Raw genomic sequence first — 15,024 nt, 5'->3', positions numbered from 1 at the left:
AACGCGTGATCTATTATATCTAATTACGTCAAATAAAATTTTACAATATAGTTGAAAACTTAAATATTCACAACTGTATTACAATCGAATAGTTTTGACGATAATGATAATTTATTGAAAACAAAACGATTTGTTTATTTAAATCATATAGTTTCTTTTTCTTATTCTTTTTTTTTTTTTTTTTTTTTTTTTTTAATTTCAATATAACAAAAAAATTTTTCTTTAAATATATTATAAAGAGAAGAAAAGGTATATTTTTTGTGTTACAACGGTAAAAATTTATCACGTATCATATTGTAAATAAATTTTGTAAATAGAATAATATTCTTTTACATGTCTTAAGAGATTATGATGTATTGGAAATTATTATTATTTTTTTCTTTTTTTAAACTTTCAATTTTCTTTGAGTTTATGCTTTTTATATCTTACGATATGGCTTATATCGTAAAATTTTATAATAAATGAGATTCAAATTTATTGATCGAAAAGACATATATATATATATAGCATTTTCAACAACAAGTAAAATATAATAACAAATTCTTGTATAATTCATAAAATAGCGTTTAATATCTATTTTTAGATGTTGAAGGAATCAAAACGTGTAACTAACATATTTATTTGCGTGTCATTAGATAATAATGACAATTATGAAAATACATAAAAAAAAGAGATTCTATATAGAGAGAAAAAGAGAGAAAGAGAGAAAAAGAGAGAAAGATCGCGAGTGATTCGCTGTATCCTGTCACGAGAATAAAAAAAAAAATATATACACGTATGTACGTAGAAGTAGTTTCCGCTATTCGTTTTCTTTTTTTTTTTTTCATGACCTAGGAATCCATTTTTCTTGCGATTTCCATCGAGGTTTAGATAATTGAACCTTGTTTTACATAACGCCATCGTCCTCGCGTTGAATATTATCCTTCATATACATATTAAGAAGAACATCGAATGAAACGTATACCCTTTCAGATCCCATTAAAATTCCGATTCATGTGAGCCCGACGTAGATACTTCAGCTTGGCTTTTTTTCACCAAAATTACTTCTTACCATCCGAATCGTTGGCAAAAGGAAACAAAAACAAAAACAAAAACGAAAAAAAACACAGCACCAAAGAAACACAAAAAACGAAAAGAGAAGAAAAAAAGAAAGATAACTCTACGCGTGTGTAACAACGCCGTGGATCGAGCGTCGCTTGCTCACTTCCTAAGGACGTACTTTAATGAGAAGGATCAAGATCGTGCATTCGTGGTAAGATCGAGTGAGACGGAGAAACAAAGTAGGGAGAGGAAGGTTATTAAGCGAAGGGCCGTTTAATATTCCTTTACAAGAACGTTTTCATCGCGTAATTTGATGGGCTCGTAAAGAGACGATCGAGAAGTAAGGATGAAGAAAAGGACAGAAACGCGCCGAGAGAAGCAAAGATGAAAAGGACGGGGATCTCGCGATCGCGATCATCGATCCAATCTTCGTCCTTCCTTGCTCCAATTTAACGTCAATTAAATCCCACCAAACGAATTCACTCCATAACGGCAATTTTCGGAATCGCTAATGACAAAACGGCTCCAATCTTGGATACATTCTCTACCCTGTACTGATTTTTCGATTAATCTCTCTCTCTCTCTCTCTCTCTCTCTCTCTCTCTCTTTTACTTCTTATTTTTCTGTTTTCTCTTTTCTCGTCGTCCTTCGTCTCCTCCCAAGTATCCTACTCTTTTTCACCGACAACCCAGAAGACGCATTAAGGTCCGAGCGGTCCGAAAAAGCGACTTTTTTGTCGCGATACTTCCTTCCTCTTAACTCCTCCCTACCATTCCGCCATCTTCTCTTGAAAAATGACCGCGAATCGGTCTACCCGTCCAGCACCTCCATTTCGAAACCTTCTTTATTCCGTTCCGACCACTTCTCTTGGTCAATCTCTCTCTCTTTCTCTCTCTTTCTCTTTCTCTCTCTCTCTCTCTCTCTCTCTCTCTCTCTGTCTGTCTCTTTCTCTTTCTCTAGTGTTTTTTCGTTGATACGACTGAAGGAAACAAAATAACAGGACGTCGAATCGAATGACGAAATTATGCTGGCCACGGAGACCCTCGCGAGTTCTCGTCTATCGAGATAAAAAAAATTCCAACTAGTCACGAAGAGAGATGCTCGGCATCTTCTCTATCTATTATACTTTCAAAAATCATTAATATAAATGTACGTATATGTATATGTATATGATATTTATGTATGTCGAGTCCTTCCGCGATTGAAATATTTATTCATTCGCTAGTTCCTTCTTATTGTTAGGCATTTCAAATAAGCGACCAACGGAGATCAAACGGAGATACCAATGATTTTAAAAACGTTGCACGTCTGGAAGTCGAAAACCAGATCTCTCGAGGGGTTCTCTCTGGTTCCTAAATCGTCCTTTGACGAATGATGTTTCTTCTTTTTTTCTTATTTTTTTCTCAACGATCTAGTACACGTACACACGCGTTTCAAAATTTCTAAATAAGTCAACTCTTCTTTTTTTAGAAACTTTCCTTTCAAAATTGTACTTATTTTAGATATAATCTTAACACGCTAGGATTAAAATACCATCGTGATGTTACACCCTTTGAAACATCTTTCTATCCTCTCGCTCACCCTCAAATTCTTATTTAGAAAATCATTGTACCCTCATGATCGATATAATGAAAAAAATTAGACATGGAGGCACACGTAAATACATACACGTACATATGTATATATACATACATTTATACATATGTAGACAATTTTGACGAATTGAACCGATCAGAAATCATTGATAGTCGGTCACTCGAAGTAATGGATTATAAGAAATGGGGAGGAAAGGGCACATAGAGTCGAGAGACACTCTCGAAATCGAATATCTTTAGGGTTCGTACTTACAGGGCAATTGCACCCCATCGAGAAGGGAAATCCGAACCATCCCCCTTAACGCTTCGAAGCACAACGCGAGATATATATTAACATCGAAAAGAACGCTTCCCGTGATCTAGCATTACAGAATACGGGCAAACAAGAGAAGATGAAAATTTTCAATCAATTGATCGATCGATGCAACAAGAAGTTGAACCTTTAATCGGTAAATACTTATTATTGTCGAATATTTTATACTTGATGAACACTTTTACCATATTTCTTTAAATTTGTACATACTCGTATAATATTTTTTCATCATATAAAATTAATTCATTTAATAAAAGGTCCATTGATAATGAATTCTCATGTTCAAAATTAATCTTATGGTTAAAATTAATATTATGCTCAACATTAATCTCACGCTCTGTATTTCACATCAACTTTTACGCCACTCTTCATTCTAGCATTTTAATTATCTCACGTCTAGTTTATCGTAGTATATAATTAATTTATTTACACTCTCTCTCTCTCTCTCCTCTCTCTCTCTCTCTCTCTCTCTCTCTCTCTCTCTCTCTTTCTTTCTCTCTTACTTCTCACCCTCTTTTGCGTAACTATAGTGTTAATTTTATCGAGTATTCAATATGCAAATAAAGCCTGGGAATGTTACGTAGTAATAAATCCCATAAAAATGAAGTCAAACTTTCTAAACCCTAAAGTAAAAAAAAAAAGAAAAATGAAATAAAAACAACGAAGAAATAACATCTCTTTGTTAATAATCCGAAAAAGCCATTATTATTCTCAATTTAAATGTCACGATGGCATCATTGAAATCGAGTCTTTTTTTTTTTTTGGAACTCAACGACGACATCTTGATCTTTAGAAATGATCTCTGAAACAGTACATAATATTATCGGCATGGTGAATGTAACGAAATAAGGGGACACGCGGCATCCACGAAAAAGTAACGACTCGTGGCGGAGACCCAGGAGCAACGAGGACCATATTGCTTCTGCGAACGGGGGACTTACTTGATAGAAGAGAGAAAGGAAGAGAGGGAGAGAGAAAGAGAGAGGAAGACAGAATATACCTACGACGAAGTCGAACGAAGGGTGACGGAAAGAACCGAAGGTAGTTCGGTGAACGTTCACGAGAAAGAGAGAGAGAGAGAGAGAGAGAGAGAGAGAGAGAGAAAGAGAGAGAGAGAGAGTGAGAGAGAGAATCGGCTATATGGTCCCAGCAGTGGGGTAGGAGAACCGAATGATGAAGGAGGAACGATAAAGTAGAAAAAGAGAGAGAGAGAGAGTGAGATAGTCGTGTAGAGACCGTAGAACGAGTCGTGAACGGGGAGAGCTGGGCCCGTACATTGAAGGGGGAGGGTAAGCCACGATTGTGGCGCCCTCTGAGCGGCTCTATCCGGAAGATAAGCTTAGTTCATCGCTAGTCGCCCGAGAAGGACGTGCGTTCGTGTGTTTCTCTGTCGAACTCATTGAGTTTGAACCACCTCACACAGTGAGGATACTCGGGGACGTAACTCGTGAGATTAGGCGCGAAAAAAGTGCACGACGTAAAATTTGTGTTTACTTGTGGGTGGTTTAAAGCGTTCGAAAATAAAGACTCGTACAGTGATACATCGTCGCATAATATTAACTCGAGAATATATATATATATATATATTTTTTTTGGTTTTTTTAACCAAGTCCTTCTCGTGACAACATCTTTTACAAAGTGTTTTGCCATTGTTCGTATTCGATTCGTTCGTATCGAATAAGATATTTTCATTGAATTCTTTCGACTTTTTCGTCGAATTTAAAATGACAGAGATGGGGTATTCTCGAGATAACTTTTATTATCAAGTACCGGGAGGATAAGTGTACGTTGTTGTTCTGTTTCTTGTTTTTTGTCTCTCTCTCCCTACCTCTCTCTCTCTCTCTCTCTCTCTCTCTCTCTCTCTACAAATACCAAAACAACGATCGTGCTTATCTCGTCACTTATACGTTGAATTACGTGAAAGAAGAAAAAATCGAGACAGTGCGCGTGTGCGCTGCCTTTTGGGAATTTGGAAAAAAAACCGATCGCTTAGATTCTGACACGATTTTGGCGTCAAAAACGCGCATATATTTACGTTAAATGGAATCCTAAGTAATAAGAAGAGTCAAGAGAGAAGATAATTGTTATTTCTACGCCCGAAATAAACAGCCCAACCACTGTTTTAATTTTGAAGTCGCGAAAGATTCACAAGTGATCAATTCGCGTGACCGTCGGCGAGCGACGCGGCTCGTTCGCGTGTGCGCATGCTCGCGACGGAAAATCCAATGTAACCAAACAAAAGGGGACCTTTCTTATTCTGCTTTTTGTTTTTTCTCTCTCTTTCTCTCTTTCTGTATCTCTCTCTCTCTCTCTCTCTCTCTCTGTCTATCTGTCTGTCTCTTACTCTCTCTCTCTTTCCTTGCAAAGTTGACAATAAATTCGAGAGGATGTGGTGTAGAGGGGGTGTAACGATACGTCGAACCTCGACGTTACGTCGGTGACGACAATTTGAGACACTGCTGACATTTTACCTTCGAATCGCCTTACTCCCTTTGTAAATTATTAGCGGATTATTATTATTATTATTATTATTATTATTATTTGTTTTTATTTTTTTTTTTTTTTTGTAATTTTTAGTTCTTTTAATATTCTTCTATCCTTAACGTGTTACTACAAAGGTGTTTAACGTGTGAACAAAGGTGAATGATCGATAACCAATTATTATTATTATTATTATTTTTTTTATTATTATTATTATTATTATTATTATTATTATTATTATTATTATTATCATCATCGTGTATCGGGTCAGTGCTCCGTGTATTATTGTCGTTTGGCTGTGATCGTTGGTGTTTATATTATCGGAAGGATAGATTAAGGATAAGAGAAGGAGATTGTGAATTGTCATCAATGGAGGAATGGCGTAAACATTAGCGAAGGTTTCGTCGAAATATGAGGAGTACGTCTTCCTGCGTCTTGAGGACACCGATTACCAGTGAAAATGGATATCACGCACATCTTTTTGGTGCTTCTACTGGTGCTACGCGTGAGGTGCGTTTTATGTCGATTGTTCTATTTTTTCCTTTTCCTTCTTCGTTTTCTTTTTTCTTTTTCTTTTTTTTTTCTATTTTTTTTTTTTTTTTTTTTTTTTTCTTTTTTTTGTAACAATCTCAATATCTCAATGTTAATTCACGTTTTTTACATATGCGTTTTGTCACGTTAATAACACAACAATCGATTCATCTTGTTTCGTGTATAATATTTTACGTGTTTAACTCATACGTTGTCTATATTATCACTTATTTAACCTTATAATGCATGATTTGATATTTCATAAAAAGTAATCGCACATTATTATAATACCTTTTATCAAATTTAATGAAAAATTAGATTTCTTTTTGTGATATATTTTACATTGGTCCTTAAATTACATTGGACATTAATAAGTCTTGTCTACCACTACATGCATTTTTAAGGATTAAAATTAAATATTACACACACATATATATATATATGTATATGTATGTATGTATGTATGTATGTATGTATGTTTATATGTATGTATCATTAGCAATCGAGAAGTAATATATTTGTTTCTTATTATACGTCGAAATATAATAAGAAATGTTACGTTTGAAAGCGTATCTCTACGGAAAGCTTAGAAATAATCTCTAGATTAATTCGAGATATCGATCATCGTCCATCGTTAAAAGGATCAAACAGGATAACGAGTATAGAGAAAAAATTATATGTACATATATATATATATATATATATATATATATATGTATATATATCAAATAGAATCGATATGGTAAAAGTAATCGTCAAGTATCTAGTTACCCGTCGACTTTTTCATCCTTCTCATAGGACCATCCAGTTGGATTTATTAATACGCATATAACATGGATACAGATAGATCGCATTAAGAAGGACGCTGCGTAATTTGCTTTTTGCGCTTGGTTCGCGACGTGCTTTCACGCGTGGATCGTTCCTTTAACCGGTATTATAAATATTGATCGCCACGGTCGTCGACTCGTATTCCAAGTGTCAAGTTATTACGAGAGAGAGAACCACTATTACTATCATGAAATGAGAAAGGGAGATGGAGAGATCGTTTGAAAATATTTATACATTCTTTATCAAAACTTACCGTCTCGCGATTCGCGTGAAAACTCCTTTTCGACATTTATCGAACAAGAGGGAGAGAGAGAGAGAGAGAGAGAGAAAGAGAGAGAAACAAAAAATTTTTTATTCGCCTCTTTCTTCATCAATAACGATAAAATGATAAATTATAAATATTTCTAATCTTATAAATTTTTTACGATCGAAACTAGATTCCTGCTAGCGAACATTATCGTATTTAACTTCATATCTATGTATTTACATGTATGTACTTACATGTATGTATTTACATGTATGTATGTCTGTATGTATGTATGTATGTATGTACGTATGTATGTATATATGACTTTTTATGTTTCATTTCGATGAAATCATGTGACTGTGGGTGGCGTTAATAATTAGAGAAATAAAAGGATACGCCGAAAGATCCGGGCATATGCGGCACATGTGTTCCGGAACTACGTAATTTTCTGACGAGTCTCTTTCGTACCAATTGGGGACCATTCGGGATTTATGACGATAGTATAACGGTAACGGCGTATCAACCGAGACAGAAGAAAAAAAATCAAATAATTAAAATTTAATTCAACACTTTTGTAATTAATATCCTGTAAAAAAAAAGGATTCGAAAAATTGTCAAATTCAAAAATTGAATCGTTCACGTCACGTTATTCTCAGATTTATCTTGACAGATATATACATTTTTTTCTTTCTTTGTTTCTTTCTTTCTTTCTTTCGTGAATCATCTTATTTATTTTTTCTTATATTTATTTATTTTTCTTTTTTTTTTTTTTTTTTTTTTTTTTTTTTTTTGTAATTAAAATGTGATTATAAAAGGGACTCGAAAAATTGACAAAAATAAAAAATTCTCTTTGACGTAAGTTGTCATCGTTTTCAAGACAATTTATCAAACGCGTAATATCTTTATCTTTAATCAGTTCGTTTGTTTTCTTGTTTTGTATTTATTTATTTACGTAATTAATATTAACGAAAAATTGGAAAATTAAGGATCAAGTGTGACGTTACGATGTTTTAAAACTCATTATTTCTCCTATTCCTTTCCCCTCTCCCTTCCACACACAGAAAAAGAAAAAAGATATCTTTCTCGTTAATAATTTGTTTTATTTTCTTTTATTTTTCCTTTTTTATTTGTGTGTTTAGATGCATGTGTTCGAGCGGTTACACGGGACAGAACTGCGAAAACGAATACATTCCCTGCGATCCATCGCCGTGTCAAAACGGAGGCTCGTGTCGGTCGATCGACGAACTCGAATACCAGTGTTTGTGTCCCGAAGGTGAGTGTGACCCGTCGAGAATATTCTTTTTTTCTTTTTTTCTAGCTTATCTTAACGCACGATCGCCACGACGATCTACCCAATTTCATGAAAGACGAAAGATTTCGTATCTGAGCGCGGGATCTTTTCGCGTATTTCACCATCTTCTTTGACCTCGACCCTGTCCGTGACTCGATAGTCCGTTGCTTGAAAGAATCTTTCAAGTAGCTTATCTTTATTATATTTCTTTTGTTTTTCTTATTTTTTTTTTTTTACCCTTAACCTGCTCGAGTTAATCTTCGATCAATTCGGAATTTGCATTTTGAAAGAGGTTAACAAACTAAACAAACCATTCTCTTAACGATAAGAAAGAAAATAGAATGTGTTAATCAAGGAGAATATTCATCAAAGAAATAATTAAATCAATCATGCAGCATGATCAATCATACTAGACAACTAGTATTTTTTGTTATACTAAATATTAGTCGAGAACAATGTACTTATATGTGAACCGGTAATTATGAAAATCTTCTAAGTTTTATATATAACTTATATATAATATAATATATATATATATATATATATATATATATATATATATATATTATATATTTATTATTCCAGACATTATTATCTAAAATTTTAGACTTTTATAGGTCCTGTATATATATACATACATAAATGTTCTTCCACAAGAAAGAATTTTAAAAGCAATACAAAACAAATTTTGAATTTATGTGGCAATTTTCAAAAGAACTACTATAACATGCATTATAGCAAGCATCTCTCGGTGTATGTATGAGATACAGATTATATATGTGATCTAAGTCATATAGTGTCATATACATATATAGTTCCTGATTATTATAATATTTTTCTTTTTTTTTTCAAATTTTAATTTTTCCTGATCACTGGCACATGAATATCTTTCCGCAAGAAAAAATTTCAAAAATAGCCTAAGACATTTGTTTGACAATTTTCATTTGTTTAATAAAAAGTTATTATCACATGCATATCTGAACATCGATTGATATGTATGATCTAGAGATTGATGAAAGTGATCTAAGTCATACGATGTATATACATATCTATATGCATTTGTTATAATTTTATTTAATTATAATTTCATTTTCGCATTAATATAATAAAAATAAATTCTTTACTTTTTGATTTTTCAAATTTTTTATCTCTCATAATCATTGGCACATGGATATTCTTCCAAAAGAAACAAATTTCAAAAACAGCCTAAAGCGATCTTTCTTCTTGCTTGATAATTTTCACAAGAAAAAGAATGTTGTATCTTTTGGAAAGAAACGTTCCGCGTTCCACTCTGTTTACGTCGGGTAAGAAAGTTCCCGGTTGGAGGGCCTGTTGCGCAAGTTCATTCTTTTGAAGGAGAGAGAGGGAGAGAGAGAGAGGGAGAGAGGGAGAGACAAAGGAGGAGGCTCGTAGGCAGGGCAGCGATTACCCGGTACAACAGGTAGGGCTCGCGAGGGCCACCGAGGGCCCACCGAGGGCCATCTCGAAGGGCCAAGAGAGCAGGGGTGGCACGCCGACACTGCGGCCATTTACGTGCGTGTGTACACGCTGGATGGTTAATGTAAAGCCTAGGGTCAGCCTAGCGTGGCCTCCTCGCTCCTTGGATCACAATGCGTTGTCCTCTCTTTCCCAGGCTGACCACGACCATGGCGACCCCACCACGCTTCTATTCCTTCTTCTTCTCCTCTTCCTCCTCCTCCTCCTCCTCCTCCTCCTCCTCTTTCTTATTTTTATTCCTTTTTTTACTTACGCAGAAACCCCCTTCGAACGCGTGCGTGAGCCTTTTCTCGAACCGAGAATTCACCTTTACCCCATTTTTGTCTCCTTTTTTTTCCCCCTTTCCCTTTTTTCTTTTTTCCTTTCTTTTCTTTTCTTTCTTTTTTTTTTTTCTTTTCTTTTTTTATCTTCCTTCGTTATCGTAAATAAATATGAATTATAGTCGTTTTGTGTGATCTCGTTAAACGGAAGGGAAAGAAAAAGACATTATATTGTGAAGTAGATTAATATCGGTATATTATATAATACTATAGATAATTTGTATTCAATTTTGGCCGGGGTTCGTTTAAACGATTTGTACGAATATGTTAAACGATGAAACTATTAATTGGGATTAATTATTATCATATATAACGAATGGTGAATTTGGGGATATCCTTTGTACGATCATCTCGCGAAACAAAATTGAGCTGTAGGCGAGTTTCGTAGAAAATTGATGGATATATCTTCCTCTTTCTCTATTCCGTTCTTCGACGTCCTAGAGAGAAAAGGGAAGAGGCGTCTTTCGTTTACGAGTTACATTAACCACGAAAATGCCACGTTATTCTCCTTTAGGTTGGAAAACGTTCGTTTAAGAAGCTCACCTCGAAAGCCATAACTCAAGAAACGCTCGTATAACTATAAGCGAAGTGGATTTTATTTCGGTATTCTACACGGCTTTTTTTTTCTTTTTCTTTTCCTTTTTTTTTTTTTTTTAAATTTTTTTTTTTTTCTTTAACGAGAACCATAGCTAGGCCCCCTGTATTCTATCATTACCGGCGGTAGTATAGCGGAAGAAGAAACGCCTCTCTTTTCAGGCACGCTCCTTCGAGAGTAATCCTTTTTGTCCTTCTTCTCTCGCCTCGATCTTGCCTTTCCATTCCTCTCTCTCTCTTTCTCTATCTATCCATCTATCTATCTTTTTTTATCTCTATGAATTATTACGAACAACGTCCTGCACTTAAGTCTGTTACAATTTCCTTGAATCCAACAAAAATTTGCATCTAATGATGTTTCTTTTCTTTTCTTTTCTTTTCTTTTCTTTTCTTTCTCTTGTTTTATTTTTTTATTTTATTAATAATATGATTGGAAAATTTATGCTCCCTTTTTCTTGTTTTCTTTTTAATTTCGATGGAAAAATATATTATTATTATTATTATTATTATTATTATTATTATTATTATTATTATTGTTATTATTATTATTATTATTATTATTATTATTATTATTATTATTATTATTATGGAATTCCGTATGATATTGTACGTAATTTTTCATATAAGAATCATTGGTAATATTTCGTCAGATTTTCTCGAATCTATAAACATAATTTTTTTCCTCAAATGATATTTTTTTTTCATTAATTAACAATACGATTACAAAGTTTTTTCTCTTTTTTTTTTTCTTCTTCTTCTTCTTCTTCTTCTTTCCCCCTTTTCCGATTTTGACAGAGAAACGAGTTAATTTGTACATTGTATTTAAATTCGTATAAGAAATCGTTGTTATTGAGTCGAGAATTTTATTTAAAATTTAACAGCACCTAATGACGTATTCCGATGTTCGATTTATTAATAATTATTAGTTATACGGTTAGATGGTTCTTTCGTTTTATTTTTAATTTCGACACAGAGAAGTGAACAATTATGATGAAACTAAGATATATTATATGTCGCATTTCGTTTGATATAAAAATCGTTGTTATTAGAACGTCGATTATCCTCGGTTATTTTTATATACAGACTTTATTATCGGTTTTATACTCGTTCGAGCCATTCTAACGGTATGACATAACAAGGTGCGAATGGTTATAGTCAACTTTCACGAGTCGAAGTTCCTTTGCAGCATCCGACGAACATTTATCTCAAACGTTTATACCTACATACCATAGGTATATTTAAACGTTTGTAGCTTTTCCTTTCACGTGTCAGAGAAAATCGTGCGTTATAAAAGCCAATATAATACTCGACGACAAATTTCGAACATTTCGATTTAAATGGCATCTGTTAAAAGTATTGGCTATAATAACGTAACATTACATCAAAGAGATTCCATCTTTGAGAATACATGTTTTGTTCATTGTAAAAAAGAAAGAAAGAAAAAAAAAATAATAATAATAATAATAAAACATTAATATCGGCAAATCACTTTTATTTTTCAAGTTCATCTTTTTTTTAAGTCTTATTAATTTTTTCACTCTCAAATCTGTCGTACAATTAATACTATAATGATGAAACAATGAGAAAAAAAAAAAGGAAATTATAAATGAGATTAGATTAGCGTTCTAACATAAATTGAAGATTTATTTACTTTAATATCCGGTTCAGAATCGTAAGAAATTATAAGAAATCTTATAAAAACAAAATGAACGAAGATCATGGCTAATGTACTGAGGACGTAGATTCGATTTGGTCGCGTATCTGTCTTTTAATGGTTTAATTTACAAGATCCGATTCTTCCAAAGCGAAGAACACGAGCACTCTCTACATTCGTGCTGCTTTTCCTTCGCATTCCCTTCTCTCTCTCTCTCTCTCTCTCTCTCTCTCTCTCTCTCTTTCTCTCTCTGTCTCTCACTCTTTCTCTCTCGTACACATACACACATGCTCGCGTGCATGCTCCTATCGTCGCTCCAGACGAGATTTCCCTCGTCTCGCGATCGGATCACGCCTCCTCCATTCCGCTTCGCTAATTAGAAACCGCTCTATCGAGCGCCAGTTAAACGATTACCCTGTGAGCCCATAGATTAATCACTTGACCGATTGAGCGAGAGGAAAGGGGTGGGGGAGGGGAGAGAGAGAGAGAGAGAGAAAAAAGAGAGATTCTCGTTCCAACTAATCCACCTTCTTCTTTTCCTTTTTTATTACTTTTTTATTTATTTTTTTTTTTTTCATAGATTGTTGAATTAGTTTACATAGAGTTAACCGACTTTATCAGATAGAGACCGGACTAGCAAGATAGCTTTTATCAAATCAACTCCGTCCGTGGTTCGATATGACGTATATCATAAGATGCTTCTTAAAATATCTCGATGATTTTATTTTAGAAATGAATTACTTTTAAATATCTATATCTATAATATCTGTATATATGTATATATATATATATATATGTGATGCTTAATATCCAAAGAAATGAGATGAGAAGTATTTTTCTTTTTTATTTTATTTTGTTTATTTTTTTTTTTTGGTCATTGATTTTCAAAGTTCATGTTTTTGAAAAAAAAAAAAAGCAAAATTTATAAAAAGAAATTAGTAGCCAAGTTTCTAATGTTTCCTAGCACGGTCAGTGTCGCTTGAGATTAATAACCAGGAAGGATCTTAGAGAAGAAGGAAGCGCCAGCGATGACGTGTCCAGCAAACGTTCTCGCGCATTGTCAAGGCTCTCGTCGTGCGTGTCCCATCGTCGTGACACTTCGTTCCTCACGTTCGTAGGTGGAGGTGGTGATGGAGGTGGTAGTGGTGACGGTGACGGTGATAAAGGTGATAGTAGTAGAAGAGATGCGAGGACCCCAGCCTCTTTCTTTTACCTAATCTTTGACGGAGATCTCTCGATCGAAATGTTGACGAAATACAAACCTCCCTACTTTATCGAAAAGTGACATTAACGATTTATATAAAATCATTTTATTTGTTTATACATATTTATCGAGTATTAATGAACTAATGGAATTTAAAATAGTTACTAATACACGTAAACACAATCGATAGAAATTTGATGATCATCGATGTGTCGACTTATTATTTCATATCTCGATTCGATTCATCTAATAGACAAATTATACAATTTTAATAGATGATATGTACAATACTATAAAATGAATACATCGAAAACAACTTTCACAACTTATTTCATATTAGGTAACGTACGAGTAATCATTGTAATTATGGATTAGTCTCTACGTTGATATAAACAAATGATGCAATTTATTGATAAGTAAGAGCAGGATTCGCCAGTTCCTGTCGCTCTCAAACTCATCGAGATACACGATGGGGACAAGATCGATCGATAAAATATGAAAGGAAAAAAACGTTCCTTCGCGATTAGCGTTCTTCTTCGAGATATCTCTCGGTGACCGGTCTTTCTCTTTCTCTCTTTCTCTTCCAGTTGTTCGCTTTTAAAAACGTCAATGTCGAAGAAAAAGCGCTCGCACGAGCTTCCGAGACAGGACGTTCCAACCGAGCAGGACATTTAATCTCGGCTCTAGCCAGCTCGACAACTACCAACCAACCAGCTAACCAGCCAGCGTCGTTTCGAGATAGAGACAGTGACGAATACCGGTCGTTGTTCGTGCGCCCGCGTGAGTGGGTATCGGTGTCCCTGGTGTGGCATTTTGTTCTCGTAAATGCACGCCGTGGGTAGGACAAATGAGCTCAAGACCCAGTTCTAGCTTACGTGGCACGACTTATAAAGCTTTGAAATAATTTCTTTCTTGTTGTTTGAATTTCCAAGAAGATTTCAACAAAATTTCTCTTAATGATTCTTAACATTACTATCATAACTACGCTAATATATATATATATATTTTTTTTTATTGATTTTTGTTTATCTTTTAATGAAAGTTCAAAGAGTTGACTTGTAAATATCATTTTTTATTAATTTTACAATTTCGTTTCAATTCTCATTATAAAATCTCTTTAAAAAAAAAAACAAAAAAAAAAAAAACAATAAATAAACTTTATTAAGAATGTAAAGAATCTGATAGATTTTACTTCACGTAAATTAAACGATTTCGTTCTGGTATATGGCTTTTAAATTTTCTTTATTTTTAATTTTCAAGTAGATTTAGATTTATTCAAGAAAAAAAAAAAAATAATAAAAACAGAGTTCTCTCACCGATATACAAGGCACACATGTAGATCGCATATATCATTGTCGACAGAAATAAATAATAAATACAAACGAAGACTCGTTACTGACAAGTCAACAATTTTCCCACGAATAGTAG

General features: G+C 33.8%; 1 protein-coding gene across 4 annotated transcripts in view; it reads left to right on the top strand.

Annotated features, from left to right (window-relative positions):
* LOC124952231 (neurogenic locus Notch protein) overlaps positions 1-15,024 on the top strand; it is a 190,712-nt gene that overhangs the window by 100,405 nt on the left and 75,283 nt on the right. For 2 of the 4 annotated variants that reach the window (XM_047501789.1, XM_047501782.1), the window contains exon 5: positions 8,176-8,309. The exons of 1 other annotated variant lie outside the window; for it this stretch is intronic. In XM_047501789.1, the coding sequence (XP_047357745.1) occupies positions 8,176-8,309 (134 nt within the window). Of the gene's footprint in view, positions 1-5,762; positions 5,941-8,175; positions 8,310-15,024 lie in introns of those variants that run through there. One more of the 4 variants, XM_047501805.1, reaches the window with a different exon arrangement.

This window comes from Vespa velutina, chromosome 1 (assembly GCF_912470025.1).
Source record: "Vespa velutina chromosome 1, iVesVel2.1, whole genome shotgun sequence".
Taxonomy (NCBI): domain Eukaryota; kingdom Metazoa; phylum Arthropoda; class Insecta; order Hymenoptera; family Vespidae; genus Vespa; species Vespa velutina.
This window is presented reverse-complemented; position numbering and strand designations above follow the sequence as displayed.